Source organism: Castor canadensis, chromosome 16 (genome assembly GCF_047511655.1).
Source record: "Castor canadensis chromosome 16, mCasCan1.hap1v2, whole genome shotgun sequence".
NCBI classification, from domain to species: domain Eukaryota; kingdom Metazoa; phylum Chordata; class Mammalia; order Rodentia; family Castoridae; genus Castor; species Castor canadensis.
Window position 1 is genome coordinate 62,146,569 of NC_133401.1, and position 23,078 is coordinate 62,169,646.

The 23,078-nt window shown below is 42.8% G+C and overlaps 1 protein-coding gene across 4 annotated transcripts in view; it reads right to left on the reverse strand.

Annotated features, from left to right (window-relative positions):
- Slc22a4 (solute carrier family 22 member 4) overlaps nucleotides 1-19,008 on the reverse strand; it is a 67,343-nt gene extending 48,335 nt beyond the window's left edge. Inside the window, exons 1-3 of one of the 4 annotated variants that reach the window (XM_074057224.1) lie at nucleotides 15,300-15,426; nucleotides 1,538-1,773; nucleotides 14-909 (exon numbers count right to left, since the gene is read on the reverse strand). Coding sequence is in view for 2 of the 4 variants with exons in the window: in XM_074057222.1 (XP_073913323.1) it covers nucleotides 18,407-18,799 (393 nt within the window). In the remaining 2 variants the exon portion in view is untranslated. Of the gene's footprint in view, nucleotides 1-13; nucleotides 910-1,537; nucleotides 1,774-15,299; nucleotides 15,427-18,406 lie in introns of those variants that run through there. The other 3 variants (XM_074057222.1, XM_074057221.1, XM_020161343.2) reach the window with 3 other exon arrangements.
- Nucleotides 19,009-23,078: the final 4,070 nt, after the last annotated feature.

The window sequence follows — 23,078 nt, forward strand, 5'->3', positions numbered from 1 at the left end:
AAACACAGCCTACCCTTCATCTCTGAAGAAACCATGGAACATGGCAAGCAGCTGGCCTAAGTTATGCAGGAAGAGAGGCTTTGGGTGTGGGCTCCCTGATCACCAGCGTCTCAGACCAAGGGTCACACAACAGAGTAGAGTGAACTCCATGTAGCTGGGCCATATGCCCTTCAGTTCTGCTTCGAAAGACAAAAATCCAACTCACAAGGTAATAGGGACGGAGGGTCACTCTAGGCATAGAAGAATGTGAGTCTCGTACTGTTGAAATGACTTCCAACAGTAACAGTAACAGCCATGACTAAGCATCTTGGATTATTTTGTGGGTTCTCAAAGTTGCCCTGTGGGATGGAAACTCCTTTCATCCTCATGTTACAAATGAGTCAATGAAGGCACAGAGCAACGAAGTGACCAGTCCATGCTCTCTTAGTGGATTGGTCAAAAGAATTGCTTAATCATTTGTCCCAATGACATTGAGTCCTCCAGGCCAGGCTATGGGTGGGCACAAGACACGGTTCCTGCCTTCAGAAAGCTCAAGGTCAAGCATACTTCATGGGAAAGATCAGGTGTGTAGATATGCAAACAGAAGCCCAACATGATGGAACGGGGACTGTTCCTGAAAAATCTGTTGCAGTCATGTTTTACATGGCTTGTAATGACACAAGGCTAGACACATGGTTGGATGCTGAACAAATGCTGAAAAATTAGAACAAAGGAAAATGAGTATGGGCTGGATACAGTGGCTCATGCCCATAATTCCAGTTCCTCAGGAGGTGGAGACTGGGGGAATTGAGGTACAACGCCAGTCCAAAAAATATTCAGGGCTTTGGTGGCAAACCAACAAATATTCAGGGCTGTGGTCCCAGCCAAGAGGATCATAGTCCAGGATGTGAGACTATACCTGAAAAATAACTAAAGCAAAAAAAAATTAGTATATGGCTCAAGTGTAGAGTGCCTGCCTAGAGAGTGTGAGGCCCTGAGTTCAAACCCCAGTACTGCAAAAAAAAGTAAAGAAAAGCAAAACAAAAGAAAATAAGTAAGAAAAATGTGTGGTTCTGGGCTGGGCAGCATCATGCACTGTACTTTGAAAATCACTCTCAACCTTGAACGAGAGTAGCCAAAGTCTCCAGTTTTAGCCATAAAGGCTATAAAGATAAGAGAATCCACTCTGCCCTGCCTAGAAGGGAAAGCTCTGGAAGGCATCCCAGCATCGAGCAAAGAACATGGGTTTTCCTGGATTCTGCCACCTCTTATGGTGTGACTCATTGGCCTCTCTCAACTGTTTCTTCATGTTTTAAGAACTCACCAGTACACTCAGTCCTGGGTTTGTTGTGCACATTGGACAGGACGTGAAAGTGGAGTATCTGACACATTAGAGGCTTCTGAAACAGTAGTTCCCTTTCTACTAAACTAAGCAAAATCATGACTTAAAATGGCACGGATAAATAATCAAAACATTTTATACTTAAATCTAAGTAAAAGAGATTCTTAGAAATAAAAATGCCTCCATTCAATTCTTAGAAACTAGAAAAGCTCTTACCACAAGGTACAAAATCCTTTTATAAGTGGACTTTAATCCCAGAGATGACTGTGAATGAAAAATTAGCAATGGTCCATTTAAGAATGAAAAATGAGTCTCTATAGTGTCCTCTTATGCTTGGTTATCATTCACTCCGGGGGGAAATAAGAAGAAATAGTTAATAACAGAATGTACATCCACCCCAGTTCCTTCTTTATAACTTGGTTGTGACTTAAGGCTGGAAATTTCTTGATCATCTGCAAAATAAAACAAACAAACAAAAATAATAAAAACTCTGAGTATTTAGTTCTTTTTGTTTACAACCACTTTATTGAGATATAATTGACATAACACAGAATTCACTCTTTTAAAGTATACAGTTCAACAGTTTTAAATATATTCACAGAGTTCTGCAACCATCAGCACCATCTAATTTTAGAACATTTTCATCATCCCTGAAAGAAACCCCAAGCCTATTAGCTGGCATACCCCATTCTCTTCTCTGCCCAGCCATTGGCTAATCTATTTTCTGACTATGGATTTGCCTGTTCTGGACATTTCATAAACATGGAATCATACAGTATATAGTCTTTTTGTTTATTTGTTTGCTTGCTTTTGATTTGTGGTGCTGGGATGGAAGCCAGGGCTTTGCACATGACAGGCGAACATCCTCAGCCCAATATGCAGTCTTTCGCTTAGCACAACATTTTCAAAGTTCATCCATGCTGGTGAAGCATGTACGAGTACTCCATTCATCATTATGGCTGAATAATATCCCACAGTATTGGATGCCAGTTTAATGTGTTTGAATAGATAGACATTTGGATTGTTTTTACTTTTTGCATACTGTGAATAATGCTGCTATGAAAATTCATGTACAAGATTTTTTGTGAACATAAATTTTCATTTTTTGGGTATATGCATGGCAGTAGAATTGTTCGGTCACATGGTAAATCTATGTTTAACCTTTTAAGGAATTCCCAGTCTGCTTTCCAAAGTGGCCACACCATTTTACAATCCCAGCAGCAATGAATGAAGGTTTTAAGTCCTCCACAATCCTGCCAACAATTGTTATTGTGTGTCTTTTTAATTTCGACCATTCCAGTAGGTGGAAAGAGGAATCTTACTGCAGTTTTGATTTGCATTTCCTAATGACTAATGATGTTAAACATCTTTTGCAATGCAAAACTTGGGGAATACTGCTATCTTAACAATAAGTTTTCTGCTATATACCTAAGGACATGGGATGCCTTCCCATTTATTTAGGTCTTTAATTTCTTTCAATGATGTTTTATAGTTTCAGAGTACAAATTTTGAGACTTTTTGGTTAAATTTATTCCTGAAGAAAGTTCCTAAGTATTTCTTGTAAAGCAGCACTGCTAGAGATAAATTCTTGGTTTTGTGTGTCTGGAAATGTTTTTATCTCATTTTTGGAAGATAGTTTTGCTGGATATATGATGCCTTGTTGATAGGTTTTTTTGTACTTTCAGCAATTAGAATGTTATCACACTGCCTTTTCTCTTCCATTATGTCTTCTGAGAAGTTAAAGCTAAGCTCTTTGAAGTTCCCTTGTCTGTCACAAGACATATTTTTGCTTCTTTCAAAATTTCTCTTTTTTTTGGCTTTCAACAGCTTTATTACTGTGTATCAGGGTGTGATGTATTAGGGTGTGGACTTCTTTGTGGTTATTCTTCTTAGAGTTTGTTGAGACTTTAAGATGTGTAGATTAATGTTTTTCAGCAAAATTGGAAAGTTTTCAGCCTTTCTTTTTTTTCTTTCTTTCTTGGTGGGGCTGGGGTTTGAACTCAGGGCTTTGGGCTTGCAAAGCAGTCACTCTACTGCTTGAGCCACACTCCTGTCCATTTTGCTGTGGTTATTTTTGACGATGGGGGGGGGGTCTCATGAACTATTTGCCTATGATCCTCTCAATTTCAGCCTCCCTTGTAGCTAGGATTATAAGCATGAGCCATTGGTGCCCAGCTCCACCATTGTTTCTTCAAGTAATTTTTTTCTCAACTTTCTCTTCTCTCCTTCAGGTATTCCTATGTGCATTTATTGGTGCACTTAATAGTGGTCCACATTTCTCTGAGGCTCCACTCATATTTTTTCATTCCTTTTTCTTGCTCTGTTCTTTGACTTGTATAATTTCCAATCTTCTATCTTTAAGTTTGCTGATTCTTCTGCCTGTTCAAATCTTCTATTAGGACTCTCTAGAGAATTTTTAACGTCTGTTATTACACTTTTTATTCCAAAATTTATATTAAGTTTTTATATAAACGTAATTTCTATCTCTTTGTTCTATATTTGATGGCATATTGTCTTTATACCTTCTTTTATTTTCATATTTATTTATTTTGGGCAGTACTGGGGTTTGAACTCAGGACCTCACACTTGCTAAGTAGGCACTCTACTGCTTGAGCCATTCCACCAGCCCCCTTCCTTTACTTTTAAAAGCATGATCTCCTTAAGTTCTTTGAATATATTTATAATAGCTCCTTTAATTATCTGTGAAATATGACATGTGGGCCCTTTCAAGTAAGTTCTGTTGTCTGGTCCCTCTTCCCCCACCTCTCCACACTGAGTGTGGGTCATATGTTACTATTTCTTTGCATGTTTTGTCTTTTTTTGTTAAAAATGGGAGACTTATATTGTAGAAACCCTGAACAACTCCTCCCTGATTTCCTCATCTTTCTCTTAATCTATCTACCTCTACATCCAGCTGTTGGGCTTTATTAATTGCTGGGTCATTGCTTTATTGCTTTTGACAATGCCCCAAGGCATAAATTGTTTGTAGTCAAATTCAATTGAATTCAAAGCACCCCCCACCACCTTTTTATTTTCCTTTGTTAAAAATCTGTACATCTTCATTTTGATATTTCTAAAAGCAACATATATGATAGATAGGGCTACACTCATTTTATAGTAAAGTATAAAAATCAATATAGTACAAAAGCTATTTTTTCTAACTCTAATAGCCGCTTAAAGATTCTTAACTGTAGCAAATATCCTGAAATTTTAAGACAATGATATGCATATTCAATTAAAATTTATAATAAGGAGATAAGACCTAAATACATCCTGCATGGGTACCAGGTATTTAAACACAGACAAAAATTCAGATATAGCAAAATGATATTTAAAATATGACTATAAGTATAATATGAAATCAGATAAAATAAGTAAACAATGGAGACTACAAGGTCCAACTCCTTCAGCTAAAATGCAACTTGATTGGGTTAAAAAATACCCAGGAAGAGGCAGCACATGTCTGTAACTCCAGTACTCAAGAGATGAAGGCAAGAGGATCAGGATGTGAGTCTGAGGCCAGCCTGGCCTACACAGAAAATTCAAGGCCTGCCTGAGCTACATAGTGAGACTGTCTAAAAACAAAACAAAACAAAAACCCGCCTAGGAGATTAGTGAAGCACATGGCTGGGTGTGTCTGTGGCTGAGTTTCCAGAAACCATTAGATCATGAGGGCTCTGACCTAATGAATGGATTAATCCCTTGATGGATTTGTAGCGTGAGGGTATTATTTGGGACATGGTGAGAAGTAGGACTGGAATCTGGTTACAAGAAGTAAGTCACTGAGGTCGTGTCTTTGGGAGCTATATCTTGCCCTGTTCCTTTTCAAGTAACTATGGACTGAGCCCTCTGAAACTTGAGCCAAATTAATCTTTCCTTCTTTAAGTTGTTTGTGTCAGGATTTTCATCACAGTGATAAGAAAAGTAACTAGTAGAGTGAGCAACTCTATCACTGACTGTGAGCTGAAGGAACCAACAACTCTGTTTTCTTGGCCACCTCCACCTAGAGAGGAAAGGGAAAGGAGGAGTAAGAGGTCCTGACTCCAGGGCTACAGACTCCCACGGTTCTTACCAGGATAGAGTAGCTCTTCTTGAATAAATGTTTCTTCATTTGCTGTATTCCCGTAGAACAATTTCCAGACTCTAAGCAGACAAGTGTATATGTATGCGTGTAAAAATAAGTACGTGTGTAAGTGTGTATGTGTATGTGTGTGTATGTGTAACAACCAGCCACAGCAGTTTCACTAGGAAGCAGTTCTGTGGAGCTCATCTCACTGCTATCTTTTCATGTGCTTACTGATTTGTAAATCTTTTCTGGAGAAACACTTATTACCCAAAAAAGGCAAATATGATTTTTATTTTTTTGTTTTTCAGTTCTGAGGTTTGAACTCAGGTTCTTGCACTTGCTAAGCAGATGCTCTATAACTTGAGCCATGCCCCCCAGTCCTTTTTGCTTTAGTCATTTTCAGTATCCTCTTACTTATAACCTCTCTCATAGCTGGGATTACAGCCATATGCCACCATGCTCAACCAATTTCACTTGTTTTGTTTTTTTTTTTTTGCAGTACTGGGGTTTGAACTCAGGGCCTACACCTCGAGTCCCTCTGCCAGTAATTTTTTTATGTGTGATGGTTTTTTCAAGATAACTACTTGCTCAGGCTGGCTTGGAATCATGATCCTCCTGATTTCTGCCTCCTGAGTAGTTAGGATTATAGGCGTGAACTACTGGTGCCTGGCTTAGCATGTTTTTAAGTCATATTTTCTTTTTATTGTGAATTGTAAGAATTCTTTTTGTATTCTGGATACAAGTCTTTTGTCGGGGATACATGATTTGCAATTATTTTCTCCTATTTTTGTGGATTGTCTTTTAAGCTATTTAATTATTCTACTCAAAAATTTATTCTAGTCATATTTCCCTTTACAAATAACTGAGCCAGGGACTGAGAAAACTAAAACTGTTCTCAGCATCTTTAGATTAGGGGTAAAGGAAAAGCCTACCTATGTGGAAAGGAGCCAGTGAAGAGTCCTATAGTTATCTGAGGCTTAACCAAAATGAAAACAAAGGCAGGGAGTTTGGAGATGGGGCTGTAGCTCAATGGTACAGCACTTGCCTTGTTTGTGCAAAGCTCAGGGTTGGATCCCCAGCACCAATATTCCCCCCAAAAAATCTGGCTACAAGACCGGGAGTCTGAGTGGCAATGTGGGGGTAGGAGGTAATGCTGTGGGAAGGAGAAGGGGCACTTAGGGAGCCAGATCTGCCCCCTGCATCCCAATACTGGGTCTGCCACAATTCTACCAAGCTCTACTCTAGGGTCATGAGCAAAGAGGAGAGGGTCAGTGCCAGTCACCTAGCACTGAGGCAAAGGTCTGGAAGATGCCAGTATGAGCTTGCCCTCCAGCCTTGCAAGTGCTGAGCTGGAGCTGCCAGACTTGGGTTATCCATGCTTCTTGCTAGAGTGTGGGGTTGGGTATTTGGGGGGAACACCTGTGTGTGTGTGTGTGTGTGTGTGTGTGTATCCAGCCTTTGCCCAGAACCGTCATTCCTTACACACCATCTCTATTCCAAATGGGGATCCTCACTTTTCATCTGGGCTCCAGAGACATGCTTAAACCACACCAAAACTTCAGGGGACCTGCCTTAGCCTTAAATATAAATGAAATGTAGATGCAGTCTGTCATAAGGGAGAACTACAGTCCTTCTGAGGCCTGGGCACCTGCAGCTCCTCCTGAAAGGCCTGCTGCAGCTTTGTTTTAGTCAACATGCCTCCTTGGACTCTGTCTGAGGGTTCTGCTGCCCACCAGGAGGGCTGGACAAAGTCTGTTTATCCAGAGACTTGGCAGGAGGTGGCAGTGAAGCAACTGTAGAACAAAGGCACATTCTGAGATCCTGGTGACTGTTGGCAAAGGACCACTGCTGAGAGGCAACAGGAAAATAGTCTGGGGCAAGGCAGCTGACAAACAGGGAAGCACACTCAGAGAAAGGGCCAGAGCAAGGGTGGCTCCTGAGTCTCCTCTGTTTGTTATCTGGAAAAATCTGCTGTGTGAAATGTTGACTGGAAATAAAAGTTTCCCTGGTGTTGGTGAGCAAGCTTTAGGCATCAGATGGGGCCTCCTCATTCCCTTTGAAATCTGCCAGAGGGCAGGTCTGAGTGTGGCCTCAGCTGAGCAATTGGTTAATATTCAGGCTATCTTGACAGCCAAGCTGCCAGTCTCCACCCCAGTCAGCAGTGTCCCAGGGCAAGCTGCAGGTTCGACACTGAAAACTGCTTATCATGCCAGGTCTTCCCCCTGGCCAGGCCCACCCAGACCCCAGAGGAGATGCATCCTTGTTAGCTGGTATCTGGTGTCTTGCAGATACCACACTTGTGGGCCAGCTTCCCATTCCCATTACTTTCTAGGAGCTTCCTTTCTCTCTCTCTCTCTCTCTCTCTCTCTCTCTCTCTCTCTATCTATCTACTTATTTGCAGTACGGGGGTTTGAACTTAGGGCCTCACACTCACTAGCCAGGCACTCTACCACTTGAGCCACTCTACCAGCCTTCCCAGGAGCTTCCTGTTAGGAGGGAATGAGGCCCCCTGTTCCTTTGGATACCTGGCCCACTTTTGGGCTATGGTGGGAATCAATCTGTCCCAGGAAAGGTAGCACAAGGCTAGTGCCTCCAGAGGTGCAGGCTGTTTGCCTGAGGCCATATCCAATGGCCAGGCCACCAGCAGCTCCTTGACAGGGTATGCAGCCAGCTGTAGAAGAGGATAGAAGCATACAGGGTGTGGCAGCAGCCTTATCTCAGACTACTGGTGGCCTGTCAGTAAGGCTGGTCATTTGCCCACAGGGCTCTCCCAAGGCTTCTGTAGCACCAGGCCTAGGAGAAGCAGTGTCCAGATCAGAGGTTATTGCCTTGATTTCCCCAGCCCATGGCACCTGCAGCTACTCCTGTTGGGACAAGGCTACCTAGTGACATTTTGTGGGAAAAGAGAACATGCTTGAAGCAAGAGTCCATGCTTAGGCCTTGGCCTTGGCTGCCCTTCCTGCTCCTTCAGCCTCAGGGCAGGAGCCCTCTGAGCTTGCTCTCCATCATTTGTGGCACTGAAGAGCCATATGGAGGGCTATGCTCACAAAGAACAAGATCTGATCACTCTAGTAGGTCTCGGTGACAAAGACTCCACTATCAGACAGACTGTTTGGGAAGTTTGGGGTCGCTCTCTCCCCCAGCAGAACCTCCAGTCCCATCCCAGATGCCACAGGCTCCTGCTCCTATTCCTGCCCAGCTGCCACCCACCGGTCAATTAGCTACTAGAGGTGAATGATACTCCTCCCCCAGGGCAAATGCCAGCTCCTCCAGCCCTGAGTCCAGTCTTACTCAGAATGTTCACATCCTTTTTCCTTTGTTTTTTAAATTAATTTTTTTAAATTATTGTTGTGCTGGAGGTACATTGTGACATTTACAAAAGTTCCAACAATGTATCGTAGTTGAATTCACCCCTCCATCATTCTCCTTTATTCCCCTTCCCCCATTCCTGGAATAGTTTCAACAGGTCTCGTTTTTCCATTTTCATACATGAGTGCATAAGATTTCTGCCCTATTCACCCTTCTACACCCTTCCTTATCTCCTCCCCTCTCCCACTGGTACCAACCCCCAGACAGGGCCTGTTGTCACCATTTTTCCTTAAAGTGAACAAGACTTTGGTTCAAGCTGGGACATGTAGAGCAACAAAATAATTAAGTACAATATTAGATTACAACTGATGTCATAAAATAAATATGCATGAGCCTGTACTGATGTAAATCAGTAATTGTGTAAATAAATGAATGGGTGCCAGGCACCAATGGTTCACACCTGTAATCTTATCTACTGAGGAGGCAGAAATCTGGAGGATCTCAGTTTGAAACCAGCCTGTACAAAAAGTGAGACCCTATCTCAGAAATATCCAACACAAACATAAAAAAAAGGGGGGGGGGCGCTGGCAAAGTATCTCAAGAAGTAGAGTGCCTGCCTAGCAAGTATGAGGCCCAGAGTTCAAACCCAAGTACTTCCAAAAATAAAAAATAAAAATAAGAAAGAAAAATTATAATAACTAAATAGGCATGGAGGAAAAGCTCTTTTTTCCAGATAATTCCAAATCACCACTAGGCAAATGCCACAGTAATAATCATTTTAGTCAAGATCTAGTGATGACATACCTATCAGTACTAACACTTAATGTTAATGGACTTAATTCACCCATCAAAAGACACCGTTTGACAAAATGGATTAAAAAAGAAGATCCAACAATTTGTTGCTTACAGGAGACTCATCTCACCGACAGAAGTAAGCATATGCTTAGGATGAAAGGCTGGAAGAAGATTTACCAAGCCAATGGCCCCCGAAAACAAGCAGGAGTAGCAATACTTATCTCTGACAAAGTAGACTTCAAACCTACATTGATCAAACGAGATAAAGAAGGACATTCCATACTAATAAAAGGGGAAATAGACCAAAAGGAAATAATAATCATCAATCTGTACGCACCCAATGTCAACGCACCCAATTTCATCAAACATACCCTGAAAGACCTAAAAGCATATATAAACGCCAACACAGTGGTTGTGGGAGACTTTAACACTCCATTATCATCAATAGATAGGTCATCCAAACAAAAACTCAATAAAGAAATCCAAGATCTAAAATATGCAATAGATCAAGTGGACCTAGTAGATGTCTACAGAACATTTCATCCAACCTCTACACAATATACATTCTTCTCAGCAGCCCATGGAACCTTCTCCAAAATAGATCATATCCTAGGGCACAAAGCAAGCCTCAGCAAATATAAGAAAATAGAAATAATACCATGCATACTATCTGACCACAATGCAGTAAAAGTAGAACTCAACAACAAAAGTAAAGACAAAAAACATGCAAACAGCTGGAAACTAAATAACTCATTACTTAATGAAGAATGGATCATCGATGCAATAAAAGAGGAAATTAAAATGTTCCTGGAAGTCAATGAAAATGAAAACACAACCTACCGGAACCTATGGGACACAGCTAAGGCAGTCTTGAGAGGAAAGTTTATAGCCATGAGTGCATATATTAAAAAAGATTGAAAGATCCCAAATCAATGACCTAATGATACATCTCAAACTCCTAGAAAAACAAGAACAAGCAAATCCCAAAACAAATAGAAGGAGAGAAATAATAAAAATAAGAGCTGAAATCAACGAAATAGAAACCAAAAAAACCATACAAAGAATTAATGAAACAAAAAGTTGGTTCTTTGAAAAAATAAACAAGATCGATAGACCCCTGGCAAACCTGACTAAAATGAGGAGAGAAAAAACCCAAATTAGTAGAATTAGGAATGCAAAAGGGGAGATAACAACAAACACCATGGAAGTCCAGGAAATCATCAGAGACTACTTTGAGAACCTATATTCAAATAAATTTGAAAATCTAAAAGAAATGGACAGATTTCTAGATACATATGATCATCCAAAACTGAACCAAGAGGAAATTAATCACCTGAATAGACCTATAACACAAAATGAAATTGAAGCCGCAATCAAGAGTCTCCCCAAAAAGAAAAGTCCAGGACCTGATGGATTCTCTGCTGAATTCTATCAGACCTTTAAAGAAGAACTGATACCAACCCTCCTTAAACTGTTCCATGAAATAGAAAGGGAAGGAAAACTGCCAAACACATTTTATGAAGCCAGTATTACACTTATCCCAAAACCAGGCAAAGACACCTCCAAAAAGGAGAACTATAGGCCAATCTCCTTAATGAACATTGACGCAAAAATCCTCAACAAAATAATGGCAAATCGAATTCAGCAACACATCAAAAAGATTATTCACCACGACCAGGTAGGCTTCATCCCAGGGATGCAGGGGTGGTTCAACATACGAAAATCAATAAACGTAATAAACCACATTAACAGAAGCAAAGACAAAAACCACTTGATCATCTCAATAGATGCAGAAAAAGCCTTTGATAAGATCCAACATCATTTCATGATAAAAGCTCTAAGAAAACTAGGAATAGAAGGAAAGTTCCTCAACATTATAAAAGCTATATATGACAAACCTACAGCCAGCATTATACTTAACGGAGAAAAATTAAAACCATTCCCTCTAAAATCAGGAACCAGACAAGGATGCCCACTATCTCCACTCCTATTCAACATAGTACTGGAATTCCTAGCCAGAGCAATTAGGCAAGAAGAAGGAATAAAAGGAATACAAATAGGTAAAGAAACTGTCAAAATATCCCTATTTGCAGACGACATGATCCTATACCTTAAAGACCCAAAAAACTCTACTCAGAAGCTTCTAGACATCATCAATAGCTATAGCAAGGTAGCAGGATATAAAATCAACATAGAAAAATCATTAGCATTTCTATACACTAACAATGAGCAAACGGAAAAAGAATGTATGAAAACAATTCCATTTACAATAGCCTCAAAAAAAATCAAATACCTAGGTGTAAACCTAACAAAAGATGTGAAAGACCTCTACAAGGAAAACTATACACTTCTGAAGAAAGAGATTGAGGAAGACTATAGAAAGTGGAGAGATCTCCCATGCTCATGGATTGGTAGAATCAACATAGTAAAAATGTCGATACTCCCCAAAGTAATCTACATGTTTAATGCAATTCCCATCAAAATTCCAATGACATTCATTAAAGAGATTGAAAAATCTACTGTGAAATTTATATGGAAACACAAGAGGCCACGAATAGCCAAGGCAATACTCAGTCAAAAGAACAATGCAGGAGGTATCACAATACCTGACTTCAAACTATATTACAAAGCAATAACAATAAAAACAGCATGGTACTGGCACAAAAACAGACATGAAGACCAGTGGAACAGAATAGAGGACCCAGATATGAAGCCACACAACTATGAGCAACTTATCTTTGACAAAGGAGCTAAAAATATACGATGGAGAAATAGCAGCCTCTTCAACAAAAACTGCTGGGAAAACTGGTTAGCAGTCTGCAAAAAACTGAAACTAGATCCATGTATATCACCCTATACCAAGATTAACTCAAAATGGATCAAGGATCTTAATATCAGACCCCAAACTCTTAAGTTGATACAAGAAAGAGTAGGAAATACTCTGGAGTTAGTAGGTATAGGTAAGAACTTTCTCAATGAAACCCCAGCAGCACAGCAACTAAGAGATAGCATAGATAAATGGGACCTCATAAAACTAAAAAGCTTCTGTTCATCAAAAGAAATGGTCTCTAAACTGAAGAGAACACCCACAGAGTGGGAGAAAATATTTGCCAATTATACATCAGACAAAGGACTGATAACCAGAATATACAGGGAACTTAAAAAACTAAATTCTCCCAAAACTAATGAACCAATAAAGAAATGGGCATGTGAACTAAACAGAACTTTCTCAAAAGAAGAAATTCAAATGGCCAGAAAACACATGAAAAAATGCTCACCATCTCTAGCAATAAAGGAAATGCAAATTAAAACCACACTAAGATTCCACCTCACCCCTGTTAGAATAGCCATCATCAGCAACACCACCAACAACAGGTGTTGGCGAGGATGCGGGGAAAAAGGAACCCTCTTACACTGTTGGTGGGAATGTAGACTAGTACAACCACTCTGGAAAAAAATTTGGAGGCTACTTAAAAAGCTGGACATCGATCTACCATTTGATCCAGCAATACCACTCTTGGGGATATACCCAAAAGACTGTTACTCCAGAGGCACCTGCACATCCATGTTTATTGCGGCACTATTCACAATAGCCAAGTTATGGAAACAGCCAAGATGCCCCAGCACAGACGAATGGATTAAGAAAATGTGGTATCTATACACAATGGAATTTTATGCAGCCATGAAGAAGAATGAAATGATATCATTCGCTGGTAAATGGATGGAACTGGAGAACATCATTCTGAGTGAGGTTAGCCTGGCCCAAAAGACCAAAAATCGTATGTTCTCCCTCATATGTGGACATTAGATCAAGGGCAAACACAACAAGGGGATTGGACTATGAGCACATGATAAAAGCGAGAGCACACAAGGGAGGGGTGAGGATAGGAAAGACACCTAAAAAACTAGCTAGCATTTGTTGCCCTTAATGCAGAGAAACTAAAGCAGATACCTTAAAGCAACTGAGGCCAATAGGAAAAGGGGAACAGGTACTAGAGAAAAGGTTAGATTAAAAAGAATTAACCTAGAAGGTAACACCCACGCACAGGAAATCAATGTGAGTCAATGCTCTGTATAGCTATCCTTATCTCAACCAGCAAAACCCCTTGTTCCTTCCTATTATTGCTTATACTCTCTCTACAACAAAATTAGAGATAAGGGCAAAATAGTTTCTGCTGGGTATTGAGGGGGGGAGCGGGAGGGGGTGGAGTGGGTGGTAAGGGAGGGGGTGGGGGCAGGGGGGAGAAATGGACCAAGCCTTGTATGCACATATGAATAATAAAAGAAAAAAAAAAAAAAAAAGATCTAGTGATGAATGCTAAAATCAGTGGGTACGACCTGGGTATGTGGCTGAAGTGGTACAGCACCTGCCTAGGAAGCTTGAGGCCCTGGGCTAAATCCACAGTACCACCAAATAATAATAATAATAATAATAATCTCAGTAAGTAAAAGTTTGAAGAGACACAGTGTTTTATGTTATCTCAAAAATTCTCCCCCAAGATATTTATTAACTATGAAGAAAAAAATAGTAACTTACAGTGGAGAAATCCATCAGACACCAACTTAACCAAACGATCAAGGTTAACATCACCAGTAATTGTCAACATCATGTAACCGCTGGTATGATGCCTTGAGGACACTTCACTTCTGCAGTATTCTTACCAAAAAGGTGCAGAACTCAATGAAACCATGAGAAAAATCATCACACAAACCCAAATCGAGGGACATTCATCAAAATAACTCATAAAACCAAAGTCATGAAAGAGAAGGAAAGACCAAAGAACTGTCACAGATTGGAGACTGAGACATGACAACTAAATATATGGGGGATTCTAGATTGAATCTGAGAACACAAAAAGGACATTGGTGGAAAAATTGGTCTAGTTAATACTATTGCAATCAATATTAATATCCTGGCTTTGATAAATGGATGGTGGGTACAAATTATCAACATGGGGAAGGAGGAGCTGAGTGAAGGGTATATGTTTTTACAATTTTTATCTGAATCAAATCTTATGTCAAATAAAGGCTAAAATCTTTGACTCTTAGTAACTGCACGGTATGAATAAATTGGACTTCACAAAGAGCCCCTGAGGAAGGGAACTTCCTTATGCATGCACACACACACACACAGGTGCACGCATGCAAGTCACACCTGAGACACCAGAATCCTGCCTCCTGGCATCTATGAGAGGCATTTCGATGGCGAAACATGCCATCTCTGGGCTCCTGGCTGACCTCAGCCTACGGGGCAGGGTTCAGGAGTATTTGGGGCAGGCTTCTCCGTCCTTGAAGGTGACCATTGGGAGGTCCTGGCACAGAGGCACAGGCAAAGGAATACTTTGAGGATGGGCTCTTTACTCATACCAGCCAGGATACAGGGACCTGTTGGGGGCTGTGGGCTTGCCCTTGTGGGGGGAGATGAGGATCTGCCCTTACTACTGCTCACCATTTACCTACGATGTCCTCTTGCTGGTGTCAGACTCTGCTAGTTGCCACATAGCGTAGGCCATCTGCATGGGCACCCACTCTCACTGAGTCCTCCCAGTGACTCATACGAGGGTACTCTTATGCTCATTTTCAAAAATGGTGGTCAAACGCACATAACATAAACTTTACCATCTTAACCACTTTAAGTGTACAGCTCAGTAGAGTTCATGTGGTTGTGCAATCAGCCTCCAGAACTCTTTTCATCTTACAAAACGGAACCTATGTGCCCATTAAACAACTCCCATTCCTCCCTCCCTTCAGCCCCTGGCAACCACCCTTTACTTTCTGTCCTCTGAGTGACAACTCTTCATAACTCACATAAGAGAAATCATGCAATACTTGTCTCCCCGTGACTAATTTCACCGAGCGTAATCTCCTCAAGGATCATCCATGTTGTTGCATGTTTCAGAATTTGCTTCCTTTTAGAGTTGAATAATGTTCGCATTTTGTTTATCCATTCATCTATTGATAGATAAGAATGGTTTCACCTTTTTGGCTATTGAGAATAATGCGTTATGAACATGAATGTGCAATCATCTTTTGGAGACTTTGTTTTTAATTTTTTGGTATATACCCAGAAGTGGAATTGTTGGATCATATGGTAATTCTATTTTTAATTTTTTGAGGAACACCCATACTGTTTTCCATAGCAGTTGCACCATTTTACATTTGCCTTTAGTTTGGATATTAAATGTCCTTCAAAGGCCATGTGTTAAAGGCCTGGGTCCGAGCCTGGCACTACTGGGAGGTGGTGGAAACTTCAAGGGCAGCAGGGGCTAGTAGGAGGAAGTTAGGTCATTGGGGAACATTCCCTGGTCTCTTTCCTTTTCTCTCTTTGTTGTCTCTTCTATGAAGAAAGCAGCTTTTACTCCCTGCCATGATGTGCTGCCTCGCCACAGGTCCAACAGCAGTGAGCCCAATCATTCATGGACTGGAACCTCCAAAACCGTGAGCCAAAATAACTTCTTATAAGTTGCTTCTCAGAGGTATTTCTACAAAAACTGAAAGCTGACTAACACTCACACATCCTCACCAACATTTGTTTTCTGTTTTTACTTTTGCTAATAGTCACCAACAACTCATTTTGCCACCATCTTCTGGGAAGAGCCATCCTACTCACAGGTGCCCACTCCTACCATCCAAAAGGCAAGCAAGGAAAGGAAAGCACACAAAGCAAATTGTGGTGCTTGGGTGTGAGTGTATAAGGTCATGCATCACTAGGTGTAGCCACAGGCCCCTGTGAAAAGTGTACAACAGGGTACCCATGGACTTGGAGACCAGTTGCGACCTACCCCTCAGATCCTGTGGTGAATTAAATCAGCATGGAAGGGGGAAGCAGAATGGTCAACCCAGCCATCTGGGAAGTTTGGCTTCCATCTTAGGTGACATGGATATTCCAGAATCCATGTGTTGTGAGCTGGCTCCCAGTCTTAGATGGCCCCAGGGCCAGGCTATAAGTGAGGTTGGGCAAGCAATAAGAGCCACTGTTAAGGGATCAAAGCCAGAAAAGCACAGCCACTTCAGGACCAAGGCAGGCATGGTACATGCTGGGGGATCCAGAGATGGCCCACAGGCTCAACCACTTTCCATGGATCCTGCAGACTCCACAGCCACCACCCCTGGCTGATCACCATTCTCTTGTAGGGGTGACTTTCCCAGCTTCCTCCCAGTCTTCTTGCTTTTCATAGCAGGTAGCTTAAGCTTTTTCTAAAAACACAAATCTGAACTCGCTACTTCCTTACTGTCCTCAGAATCAAGTCAAGTCTTCAGTGCACCAACCAACTGGCCTTGCAAGTCTTTCTAGGTTCCTGCCATCCCCCAGCTCCAACGGATCTATGGGAATTCCATTCCCAGAATCTGTCACACTATGTTTTGACAAGTTCCATTCATATTTCCAGATTTGGCTGAAATCTTTTAATCACATTTACTCACATGTGTACATGGTTTGGGCCACCTCCCCCCCACGCCCCACCGCCGGCTCAAATTTTATCACTTATTTTTTATGGTGCTAGGGTTTGAGCTCAGGCCTACACCTTGAGCCACTCTACCAGCCCCCCTTTTCTGTGATGTTTTTTGGGTTTTTTTGAGAAAGGGTCTCAAAAACTATTTGTCCAGGCTGGCTTTGAACTGTGATCCTCCTGATCTCTGCCTTCTGAGTAGCTAGGGTTACAGGTTTGAGTCACCAGCACCCAGCTATCACTCTTTTTGATATTTTTTTGCAGTACTGGGCCTTGAACTCAGAGCCTACACCTTGAGCCACTCTACCAGCCTTTTTTTGTGATGGGTTTTTTTCGAGAAAGGGTCTCAAAAACTATTTGTCCAGGCTGGCTTCGAACTGTGATCCTCCTGATCTCTGCCTCCTGAGTAACTAGGATTACAAGCATGAGCCACAGCCGCCCAGCCTATCACTCTTTCTTGACATGTTTCCATGCCTTGGTATTCTACAGAGAGGGTTAATTTATGGTAAATAAGCAAGCCATGATTTGAATTTGGACTCCAGAACTCTAGTTGATGGTATCCCTCTCTGTAACATCACCAGTGTGTTCCCATGGACATTTGAGCTCTGAAGGCAGGACCCACACCCCAGATGTCTACTCCCTAGGATCCAGCACAAGGCCAGACATGTTGTATGATGATTGCCAAAGTGTACTGAGAGAAAGAGATAAAGGACTAGCAGAGGCCACTGCTACTTTTTTTGTGGAGAGACCATAAAGTAAAGGACCATAAAGAAAGAAATCCCACCTGCTTGATGGACCAAAGGAAATGAGTCCATGAGGACGCTCTTCTCAGAGAGCCATGACCTCAAATCTCCTGTCCCCTCACCAAAGTGCAGTAGGAAACACAGGGTGTATACATTCTGATTCCTGAAACTTAGGGAACCTGCTACCAAACCACTTAGGGGCTAATGGCACAAGCTGGAGCCCCTGCTCACCAACTGGCACCATGCTTAAAGAAATCTCTGTGAGTCTGTCTCTCTGCCAGTGCCTTGAAGCCAGGATTCTACCTCTTCTGGCTTCTTGCACCCAACCTGGAGAAATTGGGGCCTCGGGATAGGGGTTGTTTGCTGGTCTCAAAGCTGCGGGCTCAGCAGTCCTCTCATCCCTGGCAGGAAGGTGACTCATGCTGTGTAACAGGGCAGCTAAGACAGGGCCTGCCCAGGGCAACATGTAGCTTCTTAGGAAATAACTACATCTGTTGTGAAAATTGGGAAGGAAAAGGTGGTTGATGACAACACTCCCTTCTCCATCCCCTCCATACTGGACAGAAATGCTTCAGGAATTGTCCATGCTCCCTTGGGCTGCACACCTGTTGCTAGAAGCATCACCCAGTCCGGTGCTGGGCAGGTTTGAGGTGGAGGGGGACACTGCCAGGGAGTCTCAGGATGCCTATGGAGGGTGGCTCCACGCCTGGTCCTGACCACCTACCTCGGTCACGATGGTGGACAGGTAGACGTCTTGGCTGTACTCCCAGCCATCCAGGCAGCCTTCTTGCTCCAGCTGCTCCAGGTCCACATCAATCCCCGGCTCCAGCCCGAGCGCAGAGAAGTTGGCGATGGTGGCCAGACGATAGCGGCGGCATTTGTGGGGCACCTCGCGGCCGTCCTGGAGCTGCAGCGGGACACTGTGGTTGCGCCACGCGCTGCTCAAGTTCGCGGTGTCGGGCACCCGGCAGCGGTGCTCCGGGGTCCCCGCCAGGAACACGACTGACATGCCATTGAAGCCATTGGGGATGATGCTGGCGCTGAGCAGGAAGAAGATGAGGCGCTGGAAGGGCCCCCACTCGCCTAGGAAGGCGGTCACCTCCTCGTAATCCCGCATGCCGTCTTCAGCCGCTGCTCTGCCGCTTTCAACACGGGTGTTAAGCGCGTGCTCGGGGCCGTGTCGCTCAGCCCCGGCCTTCTCCGAGGGTGTCACAACTTTGCGGTGGCACAGGCGGGCTGCAGGCGTTAGAACGCTCCCGGGGGCTCGCGACGTTTCGCGACCACACCCCCGTCCGCGGCTGGACGCGGGGAGGGTACAGGAGGGAGGGCGCGGGCGGGCCGGGGTGGGGTGGGGCGGGGCGGGGCGGGGCGGGGCGGGGACAAGCCGCAGCCCAAGAGCAAGGTCCTTAGGTTGGCTTCTCTGTCCGCTAGCTCCAGGCAGGGGACCCAGAGCTGTCCCAATCCAGCCTGCGTTTAAGTGGCCTTCCACCGGCGCGGACCCGCGAGTCCGGCAGTCGGTGCTCTCGGGAGACCTCTGCAAACAGCAGGGGTGACAGGAGCGTCCTGCCCTTCTGACACCACGCGAGTGGCTGGCACCAGCTGCCCAGGGCTCACTTCTCACCTGTCTGGGGAGGGCTCCAGTCGGTCACTAATCAGCGGTGGCCGGAGAAGCGTCCTTGGAACAGCGGAAAGCCTCACCTTGAAAAACAGAAACAGGCCCAGAGCCTGCAAGGGATGAGCAAGGTCACGGTGCGTGAGACATATGACCTGGACCGAAAAGGGTAGGAGCAAGGGCTACTGAGCTGTCCCAGTGTCATCCTGAGGTCCTCCTGCGGTCTCTACAGAACATTTTAAGACTGGACCTGGCCCATTTGGAAAGCACAACCGTGGAGGCGCAGCTGTCACCGCGGAAGGGTTCTAATTTTCATCCCCTCACTCATCCCTTTCCCCTAGGGCTCTTTATCTGGCTTGCTGCCAGAGCCTTCTATTTGCAGAAAGGCCTTCCTGGTCTAGGAACTGACAGTAGGATTTGGCACTCAGATCTGGCAGAGTAACCAAAGTGGGACCTACAGTCTTGTCTTTCTTTCCTTTCCTTTCCTTTTCTTCTCTTCTTCCTTTTCTCTCCTCTTCTCTCTTCTCCTCTCTCTTTTCTTTTCTTTTTAAATTTCTTTCTTTTTTCTTTTCTTGTCTTTTTTTTTTTTTTCCATTCAATAGCCAGATCTGAGGTGTCAGCTGTTGTCACTAGCCTGGGCTGGAACCTGCATCCTGGAGCTCACTAGGCAGATGAGATCCACAGGCTGAAGAGCATATCTCTTTGGAGATTTTGCAGGAGTGAATTTGCCCTTCAGACCCTCATTAAGAGGTCAAATTTCCTGCATTGGGAACAGGAAAACTTTCTCTCTTTTTCTTCCTTCCCACCTTGTTTATACTTTATTCTGTTATACTAAAATAAATCCTTGTTAAAACTTCAAAAAAAAAAAAAAAGAAGAAGTTGAAGGGTGGGTTGGGCACTGGTGGCTCACACCTGTAATCCTAGCTACTCAGGAGTCAGAGATCAGAAGGATTGGGTTTCTGAAGCCAGCCTGGGCAAAAAGCAAGACCCTATCTCAAAAACATCCAACACACAAGCAAAAACAGCTAGCAGAGTGGCTCAAGTGGTAGATCACCTGCCTAGCAAGCAGAGGCCCTGAGTTCAAACTCTGGTACTGTAAAAATAAAAAGTTTGAAGGGCACTTTTGCCTCTCTTTTTTTTTTTTTTTTCCTTGTAGCCTCCAGTGTGACCTCTCCTGTTAAGCTGGCTTCCCACCATCTGGGAACCTCACTTTTCTTACCTTTCATTTAAGACCATGTATCCTAATGTGCCAGGACAATTCTGATTAATGCCTGTTCATCCACTGAAAGTACTGATAGATTCTCCTTGCCTTCCAAAGCTGTCCTTTGAATGGTGTAGATGGTCTTTACCTGACATCGCTTCAGTTTCATTCCTCCACCCAAAGTCAAATAATAAGGCCCAGCCTAATACAAGAACTTATGTGCGGTACTTTGAGTAGTGACGCCTAGGAAACAAAAGTGAGAGACTAAGGAAAGTGAACAGGGGAAGAGATAAGTCAACAAAAGTTTGTGAAATTGAGCTGGCCATTAACAATGACAAGGATCAGTAACAACACTATGCAGAGGAGCCATCTTGGAGCCTGAGACCAAGGGAAAAACCAGCAATACTGATCCTGTCTCAAAATTTTGATTTTGTGTTTATCATAGATTTTTGCACTAATTTTTATCCTTTCATAATATTGCATTAAAATATTGTTATTATTTAGTGAGCTTGAAATGGGATCTCACTGTGTTATCCACGCTGGTCTTAAGCTCTGGATTCAAGTGATTCTTCCATCTCAGCCTTCCAAGTTGCTGGCAAGCCCCATCATACTGGCTTAAATATTTGATTACTGAATTTTTTGGTGTCCCTTTATGTTTTTCACCAACAGAGACAAGTGCCTCACTCTTTTCACTCACCTCAATCTTATCTCACCCTCATTGTTGCAAGTGACTGGAGTTTATTCCTATTGAGGTCTTCTAAAAAGCCATATAAAATGAGGATTTATTTGTTTCCAAGTTTTGTCTCCATTGGGCAACTCCCCTGCACTTCCAGGTTGCACTTGAGTGAGAATTGAGCAGGTACCACTCAACTAAGTTCTTTACCAAGTTGACCACAAGTGTATGTAAATCAAACCACTTGGTCCTGTACAAAATGCAATGCTTACAACTTAGCCTGTTGGAAGGATTTCCCTTCACCATTCTTTAGAGCCACCTCCTAAATGGAACTGTTGCAGTAACAATCCACTTTTGGCTAGTATGAACATATTAGCTAGTCCATCTGTGAGTCGGGGTACTTTTATCCTCCCTCCATCAGCTGGTTGTAGAGAACCACTCCATGAGGCCACAGGTTTGAACTGAGGGAGAAGTGTTGGTATAACTGAGTAGGAGTCATCTGTTACTGACTGACATGCCTGTACCTTAATGACTTGCTTAGTCCTGATCCTGAATCTATCATTTCTGTTTTATGATGGATTGTTCATGAGCCTGCCTAATATTATGACTTGATAAAACCTGACAAGACCCTTGGTGCCCTGTTGCCAGGCTCTCAGTTATTACTGAGACCAAATAGCTACTTTTCAAAAAGTCTAACAGCCCTGTGCTACAGAGACTGGTCTTTTTCTAAAACCCTAGAGATCTGTACTGAAACTCTTTTATTAGGCTTGTCAGGGACTCTACACAGTACCCTTATTTACTACAAACACTTCTAGTACCCTTGAATCTGCTGAATTATATGGACCGGATGGCAGGGAAGCTTATATCATAGGCAGGCACACTGTACAACTAACTCTCTCTTTCTCTGGGCTTCACTGAAAACAGTGAGCCTTCTGAGGCACCCAGTAGATGAGTTAGAGTAGTAACCTGCCAAAAATTTTGTCCAAGGGCAAGGGCAACAACCTGTCTTTGTTTTATAGGGAATACCTGGTATGCTGCAGAACACTGGATTCCTAACTTCAGTAGAAGAAGTAAATGGGAATAGATGAAATTATATTGACCACGATAGTGCTTCTAGGGGCTCATTTTAGTTTGCCTACTTTTATATACATTTAAGTTTTCTTGAATAAAAAGACCCTTTTATGGAAAAGGCCTGTGGAAAGCCCTTCATACTTTTTATCTCCATCCCTTGGCATGGACGTGTCTTGCTAGGACATCTAGAGTCCGTGCTTATTCTTGCTCACTAGGACAAGTTAAAATTATGTCATTAGTATAGTAAACTACCACGATGGCCTAGAAAATATTGAGATAATCAAAGTAACTAAATACTTTTCTGTGACAGAGAGCAGGAGAATTAATCATCCAAGCAAGCAAGTTGGTATATGCAGCAGTTATTCTCACATAAAGGAAGGAGCTTTGATTCTAATTTAGAGATATTTTCTGCTGCTTTTAGAATGTCATAGACAGAGGTGGGGTGTCGCTCGTAGTAGAGCGCTTGGTTAGCATATGTAAAGTCCTGGGTTTGAACCCTAGCACTGGAAAAACAAAACAAAACATAGATTGGGTATACACATCTACATATATATAAAAGAACTTTATTTCTCTCAGTTCTGGAGACTGGGAAGTTCAATATTAAGGCACCACCATATGGGTTTCTTTTCTTTTCTTTTTTTTGACAGGGCCTCAACTCATGATCTCCTGATCCTCCTGCCTTGGCTTTCTGAGTGCTGGAATTGCATGTGTGTGCCACCACACCCTGCTGATAGGGGTTTTCTCACCACATCATAACAGGATGGAGGGCATCACAGGGGAGCATGAGAGAGTGTGCACTTTCATACTTTTATAGGGTTGCTATCCTAAGATAACTAACC